The sequence below is a fragment of the Sorex fumeus genome, unplaced genomic scaffold (genome assembly GCF_029834395.1).
Source record: "Sorex fumeus unplaced genomic scaffold, SorFum_2.1 ptg000073l, whole genome shotgun sequence".
NCBI lineage: Eukaryota > Metazoa > Chordata > Mammalia > Eulipotyphla > Soricidae > Sorex > Sorex fumeus.
In genome coordinates, this window is record NW_026606130.1 from 10,999,343 (window position 1) to 11,024,815 (window position 25,473).

Sequence of the window (25,473 nt, forward strand, 5' to 3'; positions counted from 1 at the left end):
ACTGGAGAAGAATGTTTTCTTTCTTTTTGGGGTGTAAAGCCCTTTATAGGTCTATAAGCCCTTTCTCTTCTATTTCTTCTTTCAAAGCCAATGTTTCCTTGCTGAGTTTTGTTCTTGTTAATCTATCCAGAGGTGATAATATGATCTTGAAGTCTCCAGCTACTGTTGTGTTGCTAGTAATGTCCTCCTTAAAATCTGTTAGCAGTTGTTTTAAATATTTAGCTGTTCCCTCATTAGGTGTGTATACATTTAAGAGTGTGATTTCTTCTTGTTGTACATATCCCTTGATGAAGAGAAAATATCCTTCTCTGTCCCTTCTAATATTTTTCAACCTGAAAATAATGTTGTAGGATACTAGTATGGCCACCCAAGCTTTTTTGAGGCAGCTGTTTGCTTGCAGGATTGTTTTCCATCCTTTAACTTTAAGTCTGACTGTTGAGATGAGTTTCTTGTAGGCAGCATTATGTTGGGTTCTGTCTCTGAATCCATTCTTAATTGATAAATTTAGACCGTTGACATTGAGAGAGATCATTGTTATGGGGTTTTGTGTCATCTCTTTTAGGGGTCTGTAGTTCTTGTAGGGTTTGTCTTGTCTTATAGTAGTCTCTTTAGCCCTTCTTTTAGGTTTGGTTTTGAGTCTATGAAGTTCCTGAGCTGCTGTTTATCTAGAAAATAGTGTACTGTTCCTTCGAGTTTGAGTGAGAGTTTAGCCAGATAGAGTATTCTTGCTGAAGCATTTATTTCAGTGATTTTTTTTTCACTATATCCCACCATTGCCTTCGGGCTTGGAGGGTTTCCTCTGATTAGGTCCGCTGTGAATCTCAGGCATGCTCCTTTGTATGTGATTTCCTTCTTTGACCTTGCTGCTTGCATTATTGTGTCTCTATCGGCAACATCGATCATTCTAACTATGATATGTCTTGGAGTGTTTTTGTTAGGGTCTCTTTTAGCTGGCACCCTTCAGGCTCCTTGAATCTGAATGGCTGCATTGTCGAGCTCTGGGAATTTTTCAGCAATGATTTTTTAACCGTGGCTTTTTCAATGGGATTGTTTCCCTGACCTTCTGGTACTCCAATGATTCTAATGTTGTTCCTCTTGTAATCATCTCCTAGGACCCTCATTTACTCCAGAGCTATTTTTAGGTCTCTTGCCATTGTTTGTTGTTGCCTGTAGGCTTCGTGCTGCTGATCTTCCAGCTCACTGATTCTGTGTTCAGCTGTGGCCATTCTACTCTTGAAGGCAAAGACTTTTTATTTCATCTATGGAATATTTAATTCATGACATTTCTGTGCATAGCTTTCCAATTTCTGCTCTCATTTCTTCCTTGATTTTCTCAATTTTCCTATCCATTGTATCTTTCATGTCCTCCTTCAATTTACTGGATACCTGTATGACTGTTTAATTTAGTTTATTGAACATTTTCATGACTGCATATCTGAATTCTTTGTCAGAGAGGTCCCTTAGGTGAGTGGTACCTACTGAGGTTTCTGGACTCTTTTCATCGCCCTCCTCACATGGTGAGGATTTGCGTTGTTTCTTCATGTTGGTGTGTGGATATGGGAACTGTGATGTTACACTAGATTTCTTCGTATGAGTAAACTGCGTGATCGTCCGCCCACCTAAAATAAGTCCACGCCCACTTCTACCAAAGCCACACCCACTTCTGAAGAGGCCACACTCCCACAGGAACCTGGTGTGTGGGGGGTAGGTAAAGGCTGGGTGAGGAACAAGATGGGCACAGTGTTGGGGATGAAGAGGAAGAGGCAGAGGCTCAGGGCTGCTTTTGCCCCAGGGTCCTAGAGGACGCCTGGGGTACTTTCACAGAGAAAGCCATGTCCCGGGTTCGAATACTGGCAGATAAACAGACCTGGGTGGTGAAGAAGACCAGCACAGCCTTGGGGACGAAGAGGAAGAGGCTCATCATATATTTATTGAGACGTTTTGCATCAGTCTTTGAGGGTCTACCATGTGCAATTCAGAAGAATTTGTGCTCACAGTTTGGGGGATTCATTTTTGGTATCAGTCTATTAATTCCATCTGATCAATAACATTATTTGTGTCTGTTATTACTTTATTAATTTTATCTGAACTATCTCTTTTCTAATGATGTCAGTTTGCTGAGATAAACTTACTATGAAAATGTATTGATTTAGTTATGTTAGTAACTTTTATATATGTTGTGCAACAAGATGTTAATACAGATATATCATAATAATGTATAATACTCCTTGATTTTTATATGGTGACTATATTCTCCTTTTATTTTACAGTTATATGACTGATTTATCAAATGAGTCAAAGTGACATTTTGTTGTTTTTCTGTCTTATTTCCCATCTTTTCTATATCATTACTGCATTATGTTCTTCAATTTTGCCAATTTTTGTGAGATAAAATCTGCTGTCCTTGCTTTTCATGGAACATTCCACTTCATTCTTTATGTTTTATGTATGCAAGATCTCTACTTCAAACTTTTTAATAATGTCATTCTCTTTGATCAAGAATTTCCTGCTCATTCTTTTTCTTTTTTATTTCACTAATTTTCATTTTGTGTTAAAGTGCATTAACTGCACCCATTGATTTTATTCATAACAATGATTTCAAAATATATTTAAGCTCTCCAATTGTATAGTTTAATAATAATTTGTGAGTAATTTTCTGTCCTTCTACATGTCATGGGATTTAAGCATTTGGGGCTTTAAGCTTTTTGTCCTATAGGAAGAACTATGGCTCTACTTTTGGAATTCTCTTTTAATTTTCAGTACCAGGTTTTGTACGGAGAGAAGATAGACAGTAGCCAGAAAGTGGTAAGAAAATAGCCAGAAAAGGGCGGGGGCACAATACTAGACTAGTTGGTGAACTAATAGGATATTTGTTCAACAGGAAGGAAGGAAGATTGGAAGGGGACTACTGATAGAAAAAAAAAGTTGTGAAACAAAACTGAAAACCTAAGATCTAAACTAAAGCAACTGAAATTTGAAATGTGCCTGCCATGGGGGTAGGCACTGGGGTGAGAGTGGAGGGATGGGATAGAACATGGAAACACTGGTTGAGAGAAGTGGACTTGGTGATGGGGTTGGTATTGTAATATTGCACGCCTAAGACTCAACTTGAAACTAACAGTTCTTTATTTAGATGAATTTTTTAAACAGAAAAGGAGTTGGGAAATACCAAACCAAACAAGTGGTTGGATCAATTGGGTGATTATATGATTTGAAACCAAACCCACTGGGCTGGAGCGATAGCACAGCGGTAGGGCATTCGCCTTACACGCGGCCAACATGGCCGACCCGAGTTCGATTCCTCCGCCCCTCTCGGAGAGCCCGGCAAGCTACCGAGAGTATTCGATATGCCAGACACAGTAACAACAAAGTCTCCAATGGAGACGTTACTGGGCCCGCTCGAGCAAATCGACGATCAACGGGAGGGCCTTTACTGCCTACAGTAATATTCAAAAAAGCACTACAGGTTCTCGTTTCATTCACATAATTATTAATTACCTGTAAGGCATGCATGCCTTAAGTTATTTATCAACTAGTAGAAGATGTAAATTAAAAAATGCAACATGGTCTGTTTGCCCATGATGTTAAGCAAAATGAGCATAATGGACTGTTATATCCCAAAATAAGATGCCACCTAATGTGATCTCAAATAATAAGTGGACATTGTTTAGATCTAGGAAGAGGAGAATAGTTTAAATAGAAGGAATGGAGTGAGCAGTGTTATAGAGGTCTGAAACAATATATGGAGGTCACACTTAAAAGCCTAATGTAGGCAATTTTATATGTAAAGTGTTAGAGGTTATATGAGCCTAGATAGAGGATACTAACAGGTAACAATAATAACACATACTTGCAGTGGAATATTTCCAAGGTACCATGTGAAACAATTTTAACTCTGATAGTTCAATAGTCACCATATAGCACTGTAGCTCTCTCCTCCCATTGTTCATCGATTTTCTCGAGTGGGCACCAGTAACATCTCCATTGTGAGGCGTGTTGTTACTGTTTTTAGCATATTGAACACATCATGGGGAGCTTGCAAGACTCTCCCATACAGGTGGGATACTCTCAACAGCTAGCCGGGCACTCTGAGAAGAATGGAGGAATCGAACCCGAATCAGCTACGTGCAATGCAAGCACCCTACCTATTGGTCCAGCTATTGGTCCATGCTATTGGTCCAGCCCAGTCACCATATATCAATACAGTCACTGTCACTGTCATCCTGTTGTTCATCGATTTGATAAAGTGGGTGCCAGTAATGTCTGCTTTTGTCCCTGCCATGTGATAGTGTAGCGTGATGGCATATTGGGGGCTCTTTCAGGGTAAGGGAATAAGGACCATCATTGTTACTGTTTTTGGCATATCGAGTACGTCACGGGTAGCTTGCCAGGCTCTGCCGCGTGGGTGGGATACTCTCAGTAGCTTGCTGGGCTCTCCAAGAGGGATGGAGTCTTTGGAGGCAGCCTCTAATCACCTTTACTGGTGTTCCCAGTCAGTCCTATATGCGGGCAGAATACTGCCGGATGGGTTCGCTGAGAGCGAAAACTAGACCATAAGAGGTTGTGTGGCCGCAAATGCAGCCGTGCAATTCCAAGAGCTTGCTTTTATAGTCTCTGGATCTTGGCTGTTGGTGGTATTACACGGCAGTTGGTGGGTCTAACTGTCTAGCTGCTGGAAGATGGGGGATCTTGGCGGAGGAGACCCAGTCCCGAATCGAGCAGGCTTGAAGATTTCAGCCCTGGGTCCCACACACCTGGGTTCCTCTGCTGGTTCCTTCATGCATGACGCTCGTCTAGTAAGTGGAGAGTGGTCTTAGCATGGCTGTGGCTGGGTTCTGGAGGTCTTCAGCTTCCAGGGCTCTGCTCGGGGCAGGGAGGGAAACTCAACCTGCCCCCCTCCAAGAGGCCCAGGTGAGGACAGCCAGACATAGCGGCAGAAGACTGCGTTGTTCTCTTCCATAGCTTGGTTTTATAGTCTCTAGATCTTGGCCTTTGGTGGGATTACACATCAGTTGGCAGTTGATATCAACACTATCAATACTATTTTGAAAGTGAGAAAACTAAAGTCCAGAAATATAAGGTTACTAACAGGAAATATTTTATTTATAGTTAATGAGTAACAGTGTTGAAATTCAAATCCAGGTCAACTTGTGAAAACAAGCTGTGCATTTCAAAGGTGTGTAATACATGAAAAGTTACAAAAGTCAAGTTTATTATTCTAAAGAAAGTAGACACTGTACTGTAAGTGATAAGAAATCTCTAAGAATTTAAGCAATGAAAGTGATTAAGGATCAAAAATTGGGGAATCTGATTATTTTTCTAATGAAGACTTTAGGAAAATCAGTTTTCTTTTTCATGTCTCACGAGGACAAATAGAAAAAGCTAATCTTCTGAAGTTCCTTCGAAGTTTTAAGTGTTTGTTTCTAACTAAAGGTAGTAAAGAGGATAGATTCTTTTTTTTTTTTTTGCTTTTTGGGCCACACCCAGCAATGCACAGGGGTTACTCCTGGCTCTGCACTCAGGAGTTGCTCCTGGCGGTGCTCAGGGGACCATATGGGATGCCGGGAATCAAACCTGGGTCAGCCGCGTGCAAGGCAAATGCCCTACCCGCTGTGCTATCTCTCCAGCTCCCAAGAGGATAGATTCTTAACTGCTGAAACTAATAAGCATTGTTTCTATGGTCTATTATTCTTTGTATTTACATGTTTTACATGTTGTTCCGCTTGCCAGGGATTTCTTTGTAATTCCTTCTTGTTTTTCAAAATATTTTCTGTCCCCATCTACATTTTCACTAAATATTAGGTATTGGGCCAATCATAGGTGAGAGAAATAGGCCACTATGTACATCTTAGGTTCTTTGCTAGTTGAGTCCTTATAACCATTTCCTTTTAATGTATATTAGACCTCTCCTATATCTTTAGTTTTAAATTTATCTCTTTTCCCATGTAGCTAGGAACATAGTATTAGTTACAAAGTAATGTTGGGATATTGCTAATCATGTTCTTTCTCTTCTTGTAGTGTGTGTGAGCACAGCAAAGAGAATCTTATGACTCCATCCAACATGGGAGTAATATTTGGGCCCACTCTAATGAGAGCTCAGGAAGATACTGTCGCTGCCATGATGAACATCAAATTCCAGAATATTGTGGTAGAAATCCTAATCGAGCACTTCATTAAGGTATATATTTTACGTCCTCACCACAACTGCTCTAATCTTGTGACATTTTCTCATACGGCCTTTTAGGGCATGTATTCCTCCCGGGTTCAAGGTAATAAATAACAGAAAGGCATGCTATTATGGTAGAATGGTAGAATTATGGTAGAATATTTGATAACATTCCTGAACCTGTAACATTCTTTCAGAGCATTTTCTTGAGTATGTAAATATTTTATTATATGGCACATGCAGGATTAAAGAGGAGTCACTGAGTTTGCAAAGTAATAGGAGGACAGCCATGTAAACAAAAATTTATGAAAGTTGTATGCAAGGACATGACTGACCTTACTTAGATTCTGGTATCTCATATGGTCCCCAAGCACTATTAGGACTAATTCTTGAGTGTAGAGCCAGCAGCAGTCCTGAGTATCACACCAGGTGGGGCCCTGATACAAGCAAACAAGAAAGTTGTATGTATACAATGAAGTAGTAAAGAAGACAACGCATGTTGTTATTAATAGATGCATTCATTTGGTATCACTGCCATCCAGTTGTTCATTAATTTACTCGAGTGGGTGCCAGTAACATATCCATTTGTCCCAGCCCTGGGATTTTAGCAGCCTCTCCTTACTTGTTGGGTAAGCCCAACGTTGCCATATTGGAGGCTCTTTCAGGGTCATGGGAATAAGACCTGTTATTTTTACTGTTTTTGGCATATTGAATACACCACGGGTAGCTTGCCAGGCTCTGCTGTGTGGACAGGATACTCTTGGTAAATTGCCAGACTCTCTGAGAGGCATATGTATTTCCCTCTATGATTTGTTGCCTATTGTCTGAAACCCATCAAATATGGTGTGCTAATTATGGAGAATGGGTAGGGAGTGTCTTATGATGTGCCACACAGTCACGACACATCACTCATATGTGAGGCTCGACCTGAGCATGTGGGAGCAGTCTCGAGTGTGGCGGTGGTTGGGAACAGCCTGGAGGAGGTCGGCTGCTGGAACTGAGTCCCTTGGGGCGGAGAGTGCTCTCACCCACTCCCCTTTGGGGCTCCCTGAGTGTAAACAGCCTGACGGGGAGTTCGGTGGCATGGTTATGGTGGCCTCATTTTATGCTCTCTTCTGGGAGAAGCAGCTGTGAGTTCTGGAGAGTGGCAGATGAGGAGATTATCTGGTACCAGCAGGAGGTGGCTTATGGGTGTGATTCCTGGGTCGCTGGAGACTGGGGGAAACAGGCAAAGGATCTCTGCTCTTGGGTCCCGTTGAGCCCAGAGTCCAAGGTCACAAAGTTCCACATTCATTTGGTACTCATATCTTCTATATGCAGTGCATGTTGTCAAGGGCCAAGTCAATTCCAAAACCCTGTACCTTCTTACATATATTTAAACCTTTTCTCATTCTAAAATAATTTAAGAAGGTATATTTTATGTGAAATATAATATGATGTGGTATATATTAAATGAAATAAGAGAGAGATTGAAGCCAATAATGAGAATAAACAAAACATTTATTGATCAGTCTTGTACAATTATAACAGATGACCTTCATTTTTCTCTGTATTTCTGGTAGTGCCATCTTAGAAAATCATAATTTATTAAAAATTTCTGCAAGAGGAAATGCTAATGGTACAGTTAGATGATATCCACAGTTCAAATCCAAGATCTGCCACTTGTTAGCTGTAATTGGAGGGACACAGGTTAAGCTACTAATTCTCTACATGTAAGCAGATAATGGCTCTAACACAAGCTATGTTATTTCTTCATTTGTGGAATAGTCTAATGAAGTAGTTCTGTGATAACATGGTGATTTGACAGGGATAAAAATCCAGTTTCCTCCTTGCGTTTCTCTGCCATCCTTAAGGTGCTGCTTCATTTTATTACCAGTCATCTACTGAAAGAAAGGGAAGTATAGAATAGAACCATTTGCTTTTCAGGAAAATCTGGAAATCACAATTATCACTTTTATTTACATATCATATATCAGAATTCAATTTCATGGTTACATTTAACTATACGAAGTGTAAAGGCAGTATTTTATTTGAAGCAGCCATGTTCCAACTAAAACTTTAGCTCTCTTGCTAGGTGAAGGGTGAACAAGAACTGGTAGTCTATCCTCTAATATCTGTGTTAATTGAAAGAACTTCTCTGATAGTCTTTCTAATGAAATTACAATACAGCAAAGCACTCTGTGTCACTCACTTGTCCAAGGTCTTTTAGATATTGACAGAGCTATCATTAAAATCCAAGTAGCCTGACTCAATAGTGAACTTTATAATTTCTGTACAGTGTTGCGTTGCCAATAATTTCTATTGAATGATATTTGGTACATAAACAGTGCTTTGCATTATCAAAATAGGGTGTGTTTGAAGGAATGTAGCCTATATTATTATTAGTGAAGGAAGGAAGAAATAAGGGTAAATATGAAATGACATTTAAAAGAGATGACCTAATGTCAACAAATGCACAAGTGCCTAACATACAAACTGATCTGATACTGTTAGGATATATAATGAAAATTTGAGTGGCAGGATATGGAATGGAGGCAGTCTAGGTATAAAAATGAATAGACTTTAACTTGTTGAGAATCTTATAATGATTGGGTCAGGAATCAATATAATGATTGGCTCAGGAAATTATTGCTTAAAACTAGAATAGTCAGAGGGGACAGAGAATTGTTACAGTGGTTAAGATGCTTGCTTTGCATGCATTCAACTCTGGTTTGATCCTCGGCATCCCGTATAGCCACCTGAGCACCACCAGCAGGAATATAGGCCTGTATATACCTGAAGACAGTTGTTCTCAGTGTTTTTACAGCATGTGAGGAGACATGAGCTCCAAAGTTTTGAGTGCCTTAAGGCACCAGTGTACCATATTGTGGGGGCATGACTGTTAAACCAGAGATTTAATGTTCTCAGTGCCTACCACCAATTGAACTCCTCTGCTGTAATTACATACGCATCTTTATGACTGTAGAAGAGTCAAGGATCAAGGCTGGGTTTTCATTCACAGAACATGCCTTCCAGAGCTGAATGGGAGCTTAACCAGCAAGTTGGCACCATTGCTAATTACATGATTTTGGAGGCCTGCAGGTGCTTTTTGACTAAGAGTGTGGTTTGTTTACTAGCAGTGAACTGTGAATTGATTGGCTGGATTAAGATTTCTTTGACTAGGCCCAGTGAACTGTGACTCAGATCCCAGTCTGCTCAGCTCTAGCTTGCTGTGTGTGAAATCCTGAGGTTGCTCAACTATTAACGTGTATGGGCAGAGCTCATGTCAGGAATTAACCATTTTTAACAAGAGAGATTGTATCTCTGAAGAAATTTGGAAAATCTTCTGTAGATTATTCTCTCACCTATATCAATCATAGTCCCTTGTCTCATATTCTAGCATTATGAAAATGGGTACTGTGGGCAGGATGGTTGCCTACATGCAACCCAACTCTGTTCAATTCCTGGCATCCTGGAGTCCACTATGAGTAATTCCTGAGTGCAGCAAGGAGTAACCTCTGAAAACTGCCAAAGGTGGCCCCAAAACAAAAACAAAAACAAATTGTTACAGTGGTGATAATCAAAACCAAAAAGAGGTGGGAGTGAAAAAGTGGAATATAAGCATGAGGTCAAAATTAAATTCTTAATAAATAATGGACGGTGACATATGTATATGATTTAATGTAAATTTCACATTACCATGGAATCATATTTTATTTTTGATATCACTGTCACTGTCCTCCCGTTGTTCATCGATTTGCTCGAGCGGACCCAGTAACATTGTGAGACTTGTTACTGTGTTTGGCAGATCAAATACGTCACAGGTAGCTTGCCAGGCTTTGCCGTGTGGGCGAGATCCTCTTGGTAGCTTGCCGGGCTCTTCAAGAGGAGTGGAGGAATCAAACTCGGTTCAACCATGTTGGCTGTGTGCAATACGAACACCCTACCCACTGTGCTATCACTCCAGCCCATTTTGGATATATAGAGAGAAAGAAAAGGATGTCTAAGAATACTAAACAAGTCATGAACTTAAAAAAAAGAACATAAAAATACAAGAAAAACTGACTGCCAAACTCTACACAATAATTTTCTACCTACAGAAGCCTCACTTTAGATTTAAGAGCACACACAATTCCAAAGTGGGATCATGGCAATGAAGCCAAAAGAGAATATAAATTGCTATATTTATATAAGACAAAATAGGTTTTATATTAAAATTACTACCAAAAGACAAGAAAAATGTTCAATATATTGTAAGAGAATAAAACATTAAGAGATTGTTATCATAAATATATACGTTACCAGTACATTGTGATTTTAATATTTAAGAAGTGGTGTTTTGCAAGAAAAGTAAAGTGGAACAAGGAAAGCCTGTTTAACAAGTGGTGCTGGGAAAACTGGAAAACCTGGAAAAACTGGGAAAACAGTGACCAAAATACAGAAATTATTTATCCAATACCCATCTGATGAGGGATTAATATCCAGGATATACAAGACACTAGTAGAATTATACAAGGAAAAAACCTCCAACACCATCAAAAAATGGGGAGAAGAAATGAACAGAAGTTTCCTCAAAAAAGAAAGAAAAATGTACAATTGGCACATGAAAAAATGCTCCACATCGCTAGCCATCAGGGAGATGCAAATCAAAACAACAATGAGATATCATATCACACCACAGAGACTGTCACACATTCAAAAGAACAAAAGCAACCAGTGCTGGCGTGGATGTGGGTAAAAAGAGACATCTTTCACAGTTAGCGGGAATGTCCACAAGTCCAGCCTTTCTGGAAAACAATATGGACAGTCCACTTAAAACTAGAAATTGAGGTGCCAGTCTTCTTCCCCTTCCAGGTCAGTTAACAAGCCAGTATTCAAACCTGGGACTGGGCTTTCTTCGCTCAAGCGCCCCAGGTATCCTCAAGGACCCTGACCTCTTCCGGTTCATCCCCAATGCTGTGCCGGTCATCTTCCGCTCCCAGCTAGTAACACCACATACACCAGGTATCCATGGAGACATGGTATTTTCAAAAGCGGCATGGATTCTGTAGAAGTAGGCGTGAACTAATGTTAGGTGGGCCAATGCTCACGTGGCTGCAGGTAGTCATACCAAGAAATCTAGTGTAACGTCTCAGTCCCCATACCTCCAAACCAACATAAAGAAACAATGTCCCACGTGGGGAGGATGATGAAAAGAGTCCAGAAACTTCTGTAGGTGCTACTCACCTAAAGGACCTCTCTGAGAAAGAATTCAGATATGAAGTAATGAAGATGTTCAATGAAGTCAATAAAAAAGTCAGACAGATATTCAGTAACATGAGAGAAAAAATCGAGAATTTACAGGAAGAAATGAGAGCAGAAATTGGAAAACTATGCACAGAAATGTCACGAATAAAAGATTCTGCAGATGAAATAAAAAAACACAGTCTGTTCCCTCAACACTAGAAAGATCAAAATAAAGACAGAATCAGTGAGCTGGATGATAGGCTGCACCAAGCCAACAGGCAAAAACAAACAAAAGCAAGAGACCTCAGAAGATGATTCCAACAGGAAAAACATTAGAATCATTGGAGTACCAGAAGCTCTAGGAAACAATCCCAGTGAAAAAGCCACAGATGAACAAATCATTGCTAGAAAATTCTCAGAGCTGAACTATGCAGATATTCAGATTCAAGGAGCCCGGAGGGTGCCAGCTAAAAGAGACCCTAGCAAAAACACTCAAGACATATCATAGTTAGAATGATTAATGCCGCAGATAGAGACACAATATTGCAAGCAGCAAAGAAGGAAATCACATCCAAAAGAGCACCCCTGAGATTCACAGCAGACCTCTCAGAGGAAACCCTCCAAGCCCGAAGGCAATGGTAGGATATATTGAACAAACTCACTGAAATGAATGCTTCACCAAGATTATTCTATCCGGCTAAACTCTCACTCAAACTCGAAGGGACGTTACACAACTTTCTAGGTAAACAGCAGCTCAGGAACTTCATAGACTCAAAACCAAACCTAGAAGAAGGACAAAGGGGCTACTATAAGAGAAGGCAAACCCTACAAGCACAAAGACCCTTAGAGAAAGATGACACAAAACCCTATAACAATAATCTCTCTCAAAGTCAATGGTCTAAATTCAACAAATAATTTAACAAATAATTCAACAAATAATTCAAATAATTCAAATAATTCAACAAATAATTTATTAATTATTTAATAACAAATAATTTGCCACACAGTGGCAAAAGGGATTCAGGGACAGAACCCAACATCCTGCTGCCTACAAGAAACTCATCTCAACAGTCAGAGTAAACACAGACTCAAAGGTAAAAGCTGGAAAACAATCCTGGAAGCAAACAGCTCCCTTAAAAAAGCTGGGATTGCCATACTAGAATTTGACAACATAAATTTCAGGTTGGAAAAGATTAGAAGGGACAGCAAAGGCTAGTTTCTCTTCATCAAGGGAAGCATACAACAGGAAAAAATCACACTCTTAAATGTATTCACACATAATGAGGGAACAGCTAAATATTTAAAACATCTTCTAACAGATTTTAAGGAGGACATTGCTAGCAACACAATAGTAGCCAGATACTTCAACATTGCCTTATCACCTCTGGATAGATAAAAAAAACTCTGCAAGGAAACATTTGCTTTGAAAGAAGACATAGAAGAGACAGGGTTTGTAGACCTGTACAGGGCTTTACACCCCAGAAAGAAAGAATATATATTCTTCTCCAGTGCACATGGAACATTTTCCAAAATAGACCATGTTCTAGAACACAAAACATACCTCAATAGAATCAGGAAGATAGAAATAGTATCAATAATCCTTTTAAACCACAGTGTATTGAGAATTGAAGTGAATAATACACTGACACAGAGAACCAAATCAAACACCTGGAAATTAAACAACTCAATGTTGAACAACAAGTGTGTCAGGAAGAAAATCAAGAATTAAGGACGAAATAAAAAGATACCTGAAGGCAAATTAGAATGAAGACACGAGCTACCAGAAGCTATGGGATGCAGCTAAAGCTGTGTTATGGGGAAAATATATAGCTCTGCAAGCATTTCTCAGGCAGGAAGAATGGACCCACATAAACAACTTGACTTCACAGCTCAAGATCTTACAAAAGGATCAACAAAAGGAGCCCAAATTAGGCAGAAGTAAAGAGATCATAAAACTTAGAGCAGAAATGAATGAAATGAAAACCCAAAAAAAAAAAATCCGAAAGATCAGTGAAACAAAGACCTGGTATTTTGTGAAAATAAATAAGATAGATAAACCACTAGCAAGACTCACAAAGAAAGAGAGAGTGAACCCTAATAAACCGAATCAGAAATGAGCAGGGGAAATTAAAAAAAAAGAAATGAGAAGGCAGATATCAAAACAGAAAACAAAGAAATTCAAAAGATCATCAGAGACTACTTTGAAAGTCGTTATGCAATGAAACAAGAGAACTTAGAAGAAATGGATAAATTCCCGGATTCCTATAATCACCAAAAGATGAATCAAGAAGATCTAGAGTACCTGAATAGACCTATTAACATCAAGGATATTGAAACTGTAATCAAAAGTCTTCCCAGAATTAAAATCCAAAGTCCAATGGATTCACTAGCGAATTTTTCTAAACATTTAAAGAGGACCTATTGCCAGTTCTTATCAAGCTTTTCCTGAAGAAATAGAAACTCTCCCAAACAGTTTCTGTGAAACCCATATCTCTCTAATATCAAAAGGAAAGAGACAACACAAGAAAAGAAAACTACAGGCCGGTATCCCTGATGAACACGAATGCAAAGATTCTCAACAAAATTCTAGCAAATAGAATTAAACAATTCATCAAAAAGATAATACACCGTGACCAAGTGGGATTTATCCCAGGGATGCAAGGATTGTTTAACATTTGGAAATCAATCAACATAATCCGTCATATCAACAAAAGAAAAGATAAAACCATAAGATCATATCAATAGATGCACAGAAAGCATTTGAGAAGATCCAGCACCCCTTTATGATGAAAACCCTAGCCAAAATGGGTATAGAGGGTACTTTCCTCAATATGGTTAAAGCCATCTACCATAAGCCTATAGCAAGCATCAGGTAAAAACTGAGAGCCTTTCCTCTAAGATCAGGGATGAGACAAGGATGACCACTCTCTCTACTGCTGTTCAATAGAGTACTGGAAGTACTTGCAATAGAGATTAGGCAAGAAAAAGATATTAAGGCCATCCAGGTGGGAAAGGAAGAAATCAAGCTCTCACTATTCGCAGATGATATGATACTATACTTAGAGAACCCTAAAACCTCTACCAAGAAACTCCTAGAAACAATAGACTTGTATATTAAATTTGCAGGCTATAAAATGAATACCCAAAAGTCCATGGCTTTCCTACATGCAAATAGTGAGAGAGAAGAAAGTGAAATGGAAAATAATCCCGTTCACAATTGTGCCCCAGAAAATCAAGATCTTAGGTATTAGTTTAACTAAGGAAATAAAGGACCTGTACAAAGAAAACTACAAAACACTACTTCAGGAAATAAAAGAGGACACGAGGAAATGGAAAAATATCCCCTGTTCAAGGATCGGGAGAATTAACATTGTCAAAATGGCAATACTTCCCAAAGCACTGTATAAATTCAACACGATCCCTATTAGGATACCCATGACATTCTTCAAAGAAATGGAGCAAACACTCCTGAAATTCATATGGAACAATAAGCCCCCACGAATAGCTAAAGCAATTCTTGGGAAAAAGAAAATGGGAGGAATTAACCTCCCTAACTTCAAACTCTACTACAAAGCAGTAGTAATTAAAACAGCATTGTACTGGAACAATTTCTCTTTTTCTAAATAGATGCCCTTAATATCAGTTTCTTGCCTAAATGCTATGGCAAACATGTCCAGTACTATATTGAACAGGAGTGGTGAAAGTGGACAACCTTGTCTTGTGCCTGATCTTAGGGGGAAAACCTTTAGTTTTTCCCCATTGAGAATAATGCTGGCTTTGAGCTTGTGGTAGATGTTTTGACTTTTCAATTCCCATTTTGTTGAGAGTGTTTATCATAAACGGGTGCGGGATCTTGTCAAATGCTTTCTCTGCAGATATTGATATGATCATATGGTTTTTATCTTCTTTTTTCTTGATATGGTATATTATGGTAATTGACTTGTGAATATTAAACCTTCCTTCATCCCTGGAATGAATCCTAATTGTTGGTGTTGTATGATCTTTTTGATGAGATATCAGATTCTATTTGCTTGTATTTTTGTGGATCTTTCAAACTATGTTCATCAAGGGTATCAGTCTGTAATTTTCTTTTTTATGGTGTATTTCTCTACTTTGCATATCAGGGTGATAGTTGCCTTAAAGATATTGTTTGGGAATGTTTCAACTTCTTCAATTTCTTGGAAAAGATTGAAAACAATTGACAGCAGGTCCTCTTTAAAGATTTGAAGGAATTTACTAGTGAATCCAAGTTGGCCTTGACTTTTGTTTTTGGGAAGATTTTCGATTTCCATTTCCATTTCCTCAATGATGATAAGTCTGTTCAGGTGTTCCAAATCTTCTTGGTTCAGCCTTTGGGTTATAGGAATACAGGAATTTATCCACTTCTCCCAGGTTCTCTTGCTTTCTGGCATAAAGTTTTTCTAAGTCATCACTGATGATCCTATGGGTTTCTGCATTTTCTGTTTTGATGTCCTACTGTGGATTTCTGATTCAGTTTCTTAGGGTTCATTTCTGTATTTCTTTGTGAGTCTTGCTAATGATTTATTATTCTTGATATTTTCTCAAAGAACCAACTCTTGGTTTAATTCATCTTTTCAATTGTTTGGGGGATTCCAACTCATTGATTTCTCCTCTATGTTTTATTATATCCTTCTTCCTCCCTGATTTGGGGTCCTTTTGCTGGTCATTTTCCCAGATCTTTAGCTGTGAGGTTAAGTTTTTGATATGGGCCCTTTCTTCCTTCCTGATGAATGTTTGGGGGGACTATAAACTTTCCTCTTAACACTTTTTGCTGTATCCCATAATTCAAGTAGCCTGTGTAGTCATTCTCTTTTGTTTCCAGAAATATTTCGATTTCCTCTTTGATTTCTTAACACACTGTATTTTCAGTAGAAAGCTGTTTAATTTCCAGGTGTTTGACTTGATTCTTCATTTCTATGTGTGATTCATTTCTTTTTTCAGTGCATCATGGTCCGCAAAGCTATTTGATACAATTTCGGTACTTTTACTTTTATGGAAGTATATTGTTCAGTAAAACATGCAGTCTATGTGTCAGAATATCCCATGTGCGCTGGAAAAGAATGTGTATTCAACCTTTGGGGAATAGAAAGTTCTATATATATCTGCTATCTCCCTCTCTTCCATTTGTTCCCTCAAAAAATGTATTTTCTTGCTGAGATTTAGTCTAGTTGATATATCAACCACAGAGGTTACAAAACTGTGCTGAAATCTCCAACTATTACTATGTTGCTATCAATGTCTTTCGTCAGGTCTATTAGCACTTGTTTTACATATCTTGATCTTCCCTCCTTAGGTGCATATACATTTAGAAGTGTGAGTTCTTCCTGATCTATAGGTCTTTTGGTTATTAAGAAATGACCTTCACTGTATTTCATAACTTTCTTCTGTATATATTCTATGAGTTCTGATACTAGTATGGCCACTGCAGCTGTTTTGAGGAAATTGTTTGCTTGGAGAATTGTTTTCCAGTCTTTGAATGAGTCTGTGTTTACTTCAATTATTCATATGTGTTTATTGCAGCCAGCAGAGTATTGGGCTCAATTTGCTAATCCATCCTGTCACTTTGAACCTCTTGATTGGTATATTTAATTCATTGACATTGAGAGAGATTAATGTGTGGAAATTTGTGCCATCTTTATGTAGAAATTTGGTGTAATTGCAGGGCTTGTCTTATCTTAATGTAGCCCATTTAGTACTTCCTTTAATAATGGTTTTGAGTCTTTGAAATTTCTGAGTTGTTTAATTTTGAATTGTGTATTGTTCCTTCAATTCTGAATAGAGTGTGACTTGGTAAATTACTCTTTGTGTGGCCTTCAGTTCATTGAGTTTTTTCAATATATCCCACCACTATTTTTGGAATCAGAGGGTTTCATCTGATATGTATTCTGTGATTCTTAAGAGTGCTCCTTGATAAGCAATTTCCTTTTAGGATTTTGTTGATTTCAGTATTCTATCCCTGTCTGTGGTTTTCATCATTCTGATTAGTATATGTCTTGGGTTTTTTATTTGGATTTCTTTTAGCTGGTACCTTTTAACACTTCTGGATTTGAGTGCTTCCAAGAGAAATTTAGAATGGAACTGCATAAGAATCTCAAAGAAACAATGGATCATACCACCAATAAAATACAGGATAACATGAGAGCAGAAGTAAGGAAATATAAACAAATTAAAATGCAAGAAGAAATAATAAATCTGAAAAATCTGATTGGTTCAATGAAAAACTCACTGGAAGGCCTTAGGAGCAGTGTAACAGCTGATGAGGACAGAATCAGTGAACTTCAAGATGAGGTTCAGAGAATCTCCAAACTACAAGAGTAAATGGGAATGAGCCTCAAAATAAACTAACAGTTGACAAGAGAACATAGGGTCCAGTTAAGAAGAACAATATAAGAATCATCAGAGTACCAGAGGGGCAAAAAGAAAACCATAATGAAGAAGAAACTGTTAAAGCTATTATTGCTGAGAAGTTCCCAGAGCTGAAAGATGCTAGAATATTATAAGCTTAAAATTCAACTATTTTTAGCTTTGCAAATAAAGTTATTCAAATAAAAATAAAAATTTTCAAATGAAGGTACATATTTTCCTTAATTGTGGTTCTTTAAATTTGATGTTTAAAAGTCTGACCTTTTTAGGTGAATATTCATGTTCAAGCTTAAAGCTTTTGTGTAGTAAATAAGGGATACAATCATGAGCTTTGGCTTAACCTCTCCCAGTATTTAGGAAACTGAAATATTCCCCATGAGTTTTCCTTTGTTTCTGTTCACCGAAATAAGTATCCTCAAGATTCAACAAGAGGTTGGAAAACACTCTTTCCTTTTCCTCTCTAATTGGCACTCAAATAATAATTATGAAACAAAATACAAGCTAGCATTTTAGAGTGTTTGATGTACACACTGCCAACAATTCAATGCAAAGTGTTTATGATTTTTCAATTGTAGTTTAAGTAGCAGGAATCCAATTGTGTAGTTATCTTTTACTGTACAAAGTTTCTGTGCCTCTATCACCACCAAAGGCTCTACACCACTGTTCTTATGTAACTTCTATTCTCTTTCTTCCACGCGCAAGCCCTTTCCTCCCATCACTTGCTGACCTCACCTTTGAAGTCATCATCCAAGAATTATTATCATTAATACCATCCCTTCTCTTGTTTTGTTTATTTGTATAACATATGAATGAAATAGTGCATTACTTGTCTCCCCTCTGACTTATTTTGCTGAACATGACATCCTTAAGCTCCATTCATATTGTAACAAAAGGCAAGATTTTCACTTTTGTTATAGATAGAAAATATTCCTTTGTGTTTATATACCACAACTTCTTTAATCTGTCATGTCACTGGTCAAAATTATCAGGATTTTGATGAGGCATTTGCCTCATTTATAAGAAAACTGAGGTATAGCGAAATATATATTTAAATTTTATCATTATTAAATGGTTCCATGTTTACAATAGTGTTAACATTTGTGGTTTTGATGTACATAAGTATCTCATCTCTCTACCACATAATGACACAATATATTCCAATAAAATCCATGTAACACTTTCAGTCCTCTTTATCCTTGCCCACCCACACTCCCCCACACACATTATAATCTTTACTTTGCATTCTCATTTATAAAGTCAAGATTTATGGGGTTGTTATCATTTAATGCTATCTATTCTCTTGTTTTGCTTATCTGTATTTCACAAATAAGTGAGATGATCTAGTATTTGTCCTCATCCTCTAACTTATTGTACTTGACATTAAAAACTTCCAGTTTAATCTATGTTGTAACAGTCTACAAGATTTCATCTTTTTACAGCTATGTAGTAGTCCACTTTTTATATAAATATGTATGTATATATGTATATATGTAATTCAATTATATATATTTGCAATTCAATTATCAGACCTTTTTGTTGGTTATTTATATACTTCAATACCATACTAAGTGCTGCAGTGAACAAAGGTGAGTACATATCTTTTCAAATTAATATTTTTGTGTTTGTGGTAGATGCATGGAAGTTGGATCACTGAGTCATGGGAGATTTGTTGAGAATTTTTTTTGAGAAATCGTTGTACTGTTTTCCATAGAGACTAAACAGACAATGTCCTCATCATCAATAAATGAATGTTCCTTTTTCACCATATCCCCACCAATATGGGCTAGTTCTATCTTTTTTTGATGCTTACCATTCTTATCTATGTGAGATAATATCTCTTTTGTTTTTATTTGCATTTTCCTGATAATAAATGACCATGAGCACCTTTACATATTCTTGCTGTCTGTTTGCAATTAAGGGCTATAGTTTTTGCTTTTGGAAGTCACACCTAACAATTCTCAGGGCTAACTCATGGCTCTGTGCTTAGAAACCACTTAAAGTGCTGCTTAGAAAATCGCTTATGGTTTCGGAGATTGAACCAGAGTCAGATAAGCAAAAAAGCAAGTGACTGAATCCCTAAACAATAACTTCAGTCCCTATATAGGTTACTTTTTAATGTAGGAGTACTGCTATTTATTCAGCCATTGATTAAGCTGATTGATTTGGGCATGAACTACACAATATATATATATATATATATCTTGAATCACCATTGAGTTAAAGTTACAAAGCTTTCATGTTCCAGATTCAGTCATATAATGATCAAACACCCATCCCTCCACCAGTGCACACATTCCACCAATGTCCCCAGTATATCCCCCCAATCCCAGTCCTCACCCTGCCTCCATGGCAGGTAATTTCCCCAATAATCTCTCTACTTCTGGGCATTATGTTTTGCTTGAATTTTCCCACCACCATTTCAGTCTGCCTGCCGGGGGCAGATGCTAGATCATTTATTGTCCATTACTCATTTTGAATATCAAGGGTGCTTCTGGAATCTTAGATTGTAAATGATTTGGTTCCAGAGACATTTCTGTAGGGCACTAATCCATTTTTGCGATTCAGTTGGGCGTCTCTGGACCAGGGCTGTTGGTGTGCTAAGACGGTGGCCGGAGGCACATTATAGACCTGACAACCAGACTGATGAGCGGGTGGGGATCTGGGGAGGGACAGCCCAGCACCTCTGCCACCATGCAGCATGGAGATTCAGTCCTGGAATCTGCATACCTGGGCCTTGCTTGTGGAAGCTCTTGATTGCCGGGATTCCATCTGGAGTAGGCGGGGAGACAACACCTGCTCTATCTGGGTTGCCCCAGTGAAATTGGCTTAGTATGGGGCCTGGAGAGATCTCTGGCTCTGTGGTATCTTCCAGGACTCACTGCTGTGTCTCTGACTTTTGATCTCTTTCAAGATTTATTTATGGATCTCTGAAACAAGGCCAGTAATAGAGTTTACAGAGTGGTGCTGGAAATGATTCATGGGAGTGACTGCCAGTGCTTCCATGTGTATTGGGAAGTGGGGTGAAGAGCCCACTCCAACTCCATAAAAGTCTGGAGATTTCAGTCACAAAACCTGCATACCCGAATTTTTAGCAGGTTATACCTTGGTGAGGTCTGTCCTGACATGGTGGATTTAGGCCGGGGGTATCACTCACTGTCAATATCATTCCATTCTTCATTGGGCGCCAGTAAATTATCTACTCATCCCAGCCCTGAGATTTTAGCTGCTCCTACTTACTCATCTTTCCCAACGATTGGAGGTTCTTTCAGGGTCAGGAGAATGAGAACTGTTATTGTTACTGGTTTTGGCATATCGAATACACCATGGGGAGCTTTCCAAGCTCTGTCCATGTGGGAAGGATTGGTGGCTTGGCAGACTCTCTGAGAGGCATCATGATCACGATCACGATCATCCTGTTGTTCGTCGATTGTCTCGAGCAGGGACCAGTAATGTCTCCTTCTACCTAGCCCTGAGATTTTGAAAGAACCATTTCAATGCTCTTTCAGGATTCGGAGGATGAGGCCCATCATTGTTACTGGTATTTGGCATATTGAGTACGACACGGGAAGTTTGCCAGACTCTGCCGTGCGGTCAGGATACTTTTTGTAGCCTGCCAGGTTCTCCAAAGGAAAGGTAATAAGATGTTGCGCGGCTGCGAATGCGGCTACGCGCTTCCGGGAGTTGGGTTTTATAGTCTTCGCGTCTTGGCCGTTGATGGGACCAACCTGGCACTGTTGGCAGCTGGTGGGTGTAATGCCTACCTACTGGAAGATGGGGGGTCTGGGTGGAGAAGGCCCAGTCCCAATCTGAGTAGGCTTGGAGACCTCAGTCCTGGGACCCACATGCCTGGGTTCCTCTGCCAGTTCTTTCATGCATGAGTCCTGTCCGGATGTGTGGAGAGTGGTTCCAGCATGGCTGTGGCTGGCTCCGGAGGTCTTTAGCTGCTGGGGCTCTGCTCGGGGTGGGGGAGAGGGAGAGAAAATCAACCCTCCCCCCTCCAAGGGGCCCCTGTGAGGACAGCCAGGCGTGGGGGCAGGAGACTGCGCTGTTCTTCTCGGGGAGCTGGGTTTTATAGTCTCTGCATCTTGGCCATTGATGGGACCAACCTGGTATTGTTGGCAGCTGGTGGGTATGACGCCTACCTACTGGAAGATGGGGGGTCTGGGTGGAGAAGGCCCAGTCCCAATCCGAGTAGGCTTGGAGACCTCAGCCCCAGGACCCGCATGCCTGGGTTCCTCTGCCAGTTCTTTCATGCATGAGGCCTGTCTGGACGTGTGGAGAGTGGTCCCAGCATGGCTGTGGCTCGCTCCGGAGGTCCTCAGCTGCTGGGGCTCTGCTTGTGGCAGCGGGGTGGGGGGAGAGAAACTCAACCCTCCCCTCTCCAAGGGGCCCAGGTGAGGACAGCCAGGTGCGGGGGCAGGAGACTATATATATATATATATATATATATATATATATATATATCTGTCTATGATTTGTTACCTACTGTCTGAACCCCTTCAAACATGGTGTCGTAATTATGGAAAATGGGTAGGAAGTGTCTTCTGATGTGTCAGAAAGTGGCCTGGAGTGTGGTGGCAGTTGGGCAGTGGAGGTCAGCTGCCAGGGAGGGGTACCTTGGGGGTGGGAGGGCTCTCAACCGCCCCTCTTGGGTACCCCAAGTAAAAACAGCCTGGCACGCAGTTTGGTTGCATGACTATGGGGGCCTCATTTTATACCCCCGTCTGGGAGGAGCAGCCATGGGTTCTGGAGGGTGGCCGATGAGGATATTATCTGGAGCCGGAAGGGTGTGGCTTATGGGTGTGACCAGGGTATAGCAGCAATTTTGGATTGTAGAAGCAAGCGGCTGCTGGGGGCTCTGCCTGGGCAGACACAGGCCAACATACCCCACTCCAATTTACCAGTCTGTTCAGCCATGCGCAGGTCCGAGACTAACTGTGACTTTAGATCTCTTTCATGATCTATCTATGGGTCTCTTAAATCACTTCACTTAATCACTTAACTTCCCGTTAGTCGTCGATTTGCTCGAGCGGGCGCCAGTAACGTCTCCATTTGTCCCTGTCGCGTGCTAGTGTAGCCCAATGGCATCTGTTCGCTCCGGGAACATGAAGGGCCTCAAACCGATCGTTCATGATCTTGACGAAGAAGTCTGACCATCTGGTAGGTGGATGGCCACGCGGTCTGTTGACATCCCATGGAATCCAGTCGGTAACAGCTCTAGTCCAGCGGTCATCTTTAAATCTCATTACGTGACCAGCCCATCTGATTTTCGACACCTTGGCAAATGAGACAGCGTCCCTGATTCTTGATCATCGACGGATGTCAGAACTCCGGATTCTTTCTCTCATTTGAGTGAAATGTGATATTCCAAGCATAGCTCTTTCTATTCTTCTTTGGGAGACCTGAATAGCGTTCTCATCTTGTTTGCGTAGGGCCCAGGTCTCTGAGGCATATGTTAATGCAGGAAGAACAGTGGAATCGAAGAGATGTGCCCGGAGCCGGAGGTTCTTCGTCCTCTTAGCTATTTCTTCGACGTTCTTGAAGGCGTTCCAAGCCACTCTCTTCCTCCTGCGCAGCTCGGGTGCTAGGTCATTTGTCATGTTGACCTCTCGACCTAGGTACACATAGCTGTTGCATTCGGAGATGGTCGTTCCGTTGAGAGCGAATGGGGCGTCAGGAACGAGGCTGTTTCTCATAAACATTGTCTTCGTAAGATTCAGCTGTAGTCCTACCTTTCCACACTCACGGTCAAAGTCGGCCAGCATTTGTGCCGCTTGGCTGATGTTTGGTGTTATTAAAACAATGTCATCAGCAAAGCGGAGGTGGTGTAGTTGCCGACCATCTATCTTCACTCCCAATCCTTCCCATTCCAGTCGTTGCATGATGTTCTCAAGGGTGGCACTGAAGAGTTTCGGTGAAATGGTATCACCCTGCCCCACCCCTCTCTTGACATCAACAACCACTTCTTTGTAGAATGGTGAGATCCTGGTAGTGAATCCTCAATACAGCTCACGGAGGATCCTGATGTATTGGGTCTCTTAAATAAGGCCAATAAATAAGCTTATATCACTGAGCCTGAGGTGGTTTATGGGCATGGCTCCCATATACCTAACTTTTGGCCTTTTAATTTCTTGGTAAACTTGGTCCCAAATTTTTGGTGTCTGACCAAAGGCACAGCGGCAATTTTGGGGTATCGGGAAGTCTGGAGACACCATCAGGCTACTGATGCACTCACTCCACAGGTATAGGTTGACCTGTTGGCGGCACCATATCCCATATATATATATGTATATATATATATATATATATATATATATATATATATATATATTCTTATTGTATTTTAGATTCAAGTTTGTGTTTATGTGTGTAAAAGAAGAGAGTATAAGTACAGATTAATTTTTGAGAATTTAATCAGATCTTTCAGTTTGTGTATTAATTTCACCTCATTGGAAAGTGTTTTCTTTCTAACTCATACATTTTTGTCTTTGCTAGTTTTTCCTTTGAATGGATTGAAAATGGAAAGACATCAACTAGTGTGACATATAACTGAAAAACTATTTTGCCAGCTATACTTTGGGCTAACGGAAATTCTTCAGTCTGATGATAGTGCCACCAAAATTTCCGAGTGAATGAATATTTAATTTGAGTTTTTCTTTGTTCTGGGTTTCAAGGATAATTGGATCACTGCTGCTTTCTTATATTATTAAATATTGAAATTATCCTTAAATTTTTCTATGTAGTCTCTCTATAGGCTTTGCAAGTATCTCCAGAGGTGTGAAAATTATGGAAAGGGCAAAAATAGCTTTGGAGCCTGACTGCTCCAGTGTTGAAAGCCAGCTATATAACCTTGCAAGTCAGGTAGTTTCAATTAAACCAGTCTATCTCAGCAAACTGTCTCCTTCATTTCTAAAATGGTGCTAATAATAAATTTCTCTTGGTTATTGTGAGTATGCAGTGAAATAAATGTCAAGTGAGAAGAGTTTAGGTTGATAGATTAACTTTATTTTAGCAATGAATTTTTCCCTACAATACGTTAACCTTCATATCTGCTGAGTGTTGTTAAATTGGCATTTCTCAGGAGTCCTCAGATCATTGCTAATTCATGGTTATTAAATAATAAAATGTTCTCCATTGCCACAGTACATAAATTGAACTGATATAAAAACTCTTTGAAACCTATTATCCCATTCTTAGTACAAAACAGAGATCCCATGCCAATTGGATGGAGATATTTTTAGTAGGCTCTCTATTTTTGGTCTCCTTCAGTATTCTCTTCCCAAGGAAACTGTCTTCAGAAATTGTTCAACAGGCAGAGCTTGACTGTAAGACATATTTAATATAATAATTGGGATATAAAATTTTCATACAGACAATGCTGTTTTAAAAGGACAGGCCACCTGATTGGAGATATGACTCTTGGGGGTTTAGTCTCAGTTCTTCCAGATAATAGTAGTTTAGGGACCTTAGTAAAATCTCTCTTTCAGACATTAATATAATATATGGGTTAGAAAAGATCCTAGTAGCGCCAAATAAAGGTGTTGGGAGGATCTTCCCAGGATGGGAGATACATGCTGAAAGTAGACTATAGACTGAATATGACTGCTATTCAATGCAAACCACAGCACCCAAAAGGAGAGAGAGAACAAAAGAGAATGCCTTGCCACAGTGGCAGGGTGGAATGGAGGGGATGAGGGTGGGAGGGATACTGGGATCAC

General features: G+C 39.7%; 1 protein-coding gene across 2 annotated transcripts in view; it reads left to right on the top strand.

Moving 5' to 3' along the window:
* The window catches only part of OPHN1 (oligophrenin 1), a 553,120-nt gene that overhangs the window by 416,551 nt on the left and 111,096 nt on the right, over positions 1 to 25,473 (top strand). For both annotated transcript variants that reach the window (XM_056130029.1, XM_056130028.1), the window contains exon 19: positions 6,019 to 6,178. In XM_056130029.1, coding sequence (XP_055986004.1) covers positions 6,019 to 6,178 — 160 coding nt within the window. The remainder of the gene's footprint in view (positions 1 to 6,018; positions 6,179 to 25,473) is intronic.